General features: G+C 50.9%; 1 protein-coding gene across 1 annotated transcript in view; it reads left to right on the top strand.

The window, feature by feature from the left end:
• Positions 1-1,981: 1,981 nt before the first annotated feature.
• The window catches only part of EMH_0004730 (uncharacterized protein), a gene marked incomplete at both ends in the record, with an annotated part of 7,620 nt that continues 7,018 nt past the window's right edge, over positions 1,982-2,583 (top strand). Inside the window, one exon of the mRNA XM_013496906.1 lies at positions 1,982-2,583. Coding sequence (XP_013352360.1) covers positions 1,982-2,583 — 602 coding nt within the window.

The raw sequence follows: 2,583 nt of genomic DNA, 5'->3' as shown, positions 1-2,583 counted from the left end.
TCTCCCTCTCCGTACTAGGTCTATCTGAAGCTGGTATATGTATTTCTGCTTGCTTTCTGAGTGGCTAGCCAGGCTGTAGTAAGCATTTAAAAACTATCTACTTCTATAGTTACACGTGTATAAAGGGGCTTATATGAGCGTTTGGCTTGCATCACGAGCTGCAGCAAGATACGCTGCAACGCCCCGCAGGCCGCCGCCTCTTCGTCCCCCTTGTCCGGCCCTTGTATCCCCTAGCCCGCGAATCTCAGATCAGTTTCTTTTTTTTAATTTCTATCTTTTCTATTTTGGCTTTACTGCCGCTCACGATGGATATCAGCAAATATCGCTTACATATATTTTATATTAAATAGTGTATATTATATCGTATATTTTATACTATATATATTCTATGTATACTTATATTCATAAATATACCCTTGATAGACCTTGCTCAAGCTTTCTCAACTCAGGTGTATCCTTCGTAAGAGAAAAAGCAGCGATCGGTGTAAGCCAGGCTCCCCCAGTGTACTGCACACAGCGGCAAGGGGTCCTGTGACTGGGTATTATATATAAATTATTTATATATATACATATATATGTAAATATAGCTGGTAGCGTGCTTAGCTGCAACAGCTGCAGCAAGACAACAAGAAGTGTGAGCGTGAAGAAGCCCCCCTTCTACATAGGANGCTTAGCTGCAACAGCTGCAGCAAGACAACAAGAAGTGTGAGCGTGAAGAAGCCCCCCTTCTACATAGGAGCGCTAGCAACCTACACACTTGTTGACGTGTTCCTTCTCTGGCCGTCGTTAGCCTTGAGATAAATATATATATATACATGAATATATATATACATATATATACTTATATATATTAGAGCATTAGGCCCACCTGTCTGCGTCAAGTGTTTCAATATATTCAAGTTAATATGAATTGCAGGAGTGCTGTGTTGCTGTAGGTTACCGAGATGCAAGCTGGTGAAAGCAATGCTTTTATTATGGTTGGGTGAAATATTATAATAATAATGTTTTTGGTGTTTAATAAAATAAAAAAATATGAAAACAACAAAGTCCCAGATCAGACTACATGCACAAATTCACCCTAGAGAGAATACTGAGCGGGTGGAGAGCGGTGTTGGGTAGAAGCAACTATGCAAAATAAATGAAATGAAATATGCATCTATCTTTTGCAGTAGATCATGGTGTTTGGATGCATGGCAGATGCAGCAGCAGACACGTGCAGCAGCAGCACCAGAACTATGCCGCTACTGCAGCAGCAGCAGCAGCAGCAGCTGCTGCTNGCTGCTGCTACTACTAGTCGGTTGCGAGGGGCGGTGGAGTGTGAAGTGGAACAGAGTTTGCGTATTTGGCGGGAAGAGGAACAAATGAATAAAGTAGAAATTGATTTATTCTGCTCATTTTCTTTATTGCTTTTCTAAGCGCTGCTGAAACCCTCGGGCTCCTCCGTTCCTTCTTTGGCCTGTGGGCGCCGTGCGAAGAGTGCCTCTTGCTGCAGCAACGGCAAATAATATTTGTTTTCTCTCCCTCTTCGTTGTTTTTGGGGTGAACAAAGCAGGGGCTGGACCCCTGGCAGACATCCTCAGCTCTGCAGCAGCAGCAGCCGCCGCTGCTGCTGCTGCTGCTCCTTTTGCTGCTGTTGCAGCATAACTTTCGCCTTCCCACTCCCCTCCTATCTTCTCCTCCATTCGTTGGCGACATCCCCAGCTGTTATTTCTGCTGCTGCACTCGCCTTACCTCCTAGGGGCGCCTGTGGGGGGTGGCATATAGGGCCGTTACTGCTGTTGTTGTTGCTGCTGCTGCTGCAGCTACTGCTGCTGGTATTCGCAGCTGCAGAAGCTCCATAAGCAGCAGCAGTCTGTAGAACGCGGTTGTCGCTTGCAGCCCTCCATTCCCTCCATCTGCAACGGAGACACAGGTCCCCAAAGCNCAAGCCGCAGCAGCAGCAGCAACGGGCCTGGTTGTCGCCAATCGCGACAGCAGCACCATGTACCAACCCAGGCCTGCAGCAGGAGTGGGGCGTCCCCGCCCCGCGGCTGCTGGCGCTGCTGGCAGCAGCAGCAGCAGCAGTAGCAGCAGTAGCAGCAGTAGTAGCAGCTCTCTGGGTCCTGCTGCCTCGCATAGGAGGGGGTTTGGGGGGGCCCCAGGTTCGTTAGCCAGGGGCCTCCCCGGCGTGAACAGCAGCGCAGGTGTCGCTCTGGGGGCCCCTGGGGGCCCCGCTGGCTCTACAGGGGCCTCGCCCAGCCGCCCCAAGACACTCGATGCTCTGTTGGGTTCTATGATGCTGAGGGAGGGGCCCTCAAGCCGGAGCGCTCCAGCTGCTGCTGCTGAAGGTTCTGCTGCTGCTGCGATGCAGCAGCACGGCAGCAGCGGGATAGGAGTGCCTGGGGGCCTGCTGGCTGGCCTTGGGGGCAGCAGCTCTCCTGTTGCTGCAGCAGCAAAAGTTGTTGCTGCCTCAGCAGCAGACATTTCAGCAGCGAAGAGCAGCAGCCCCGCAACGGCTCCAACCAGGAGGCGCTGGGAGATCCCAACAGCAACAGCAACAGCAGAAGACAGCAGCAGTAGCAGCAGCAGCAGCAGCAGCAGCAG

The sequence above is a fragment of the Eimeria mitis genome, genomic scaffold, assembly GCF_000499745.2.
Source record: "Eimeria mitis Houghton genomic scaffold, Emh_scaff237, whole genome shotgun sequence".
NCBI classification, from domain to species: Eukaryota; Apicomplexa; class Conoidasida; order Eucoccidiorida; family Eimeriidae; genus Eimeria; species Eimeria mitis.
Note: the sequence above shows the minus strand (reverse complement) of the source record. Positions and strands in the feature narration are given on the sequence as shown.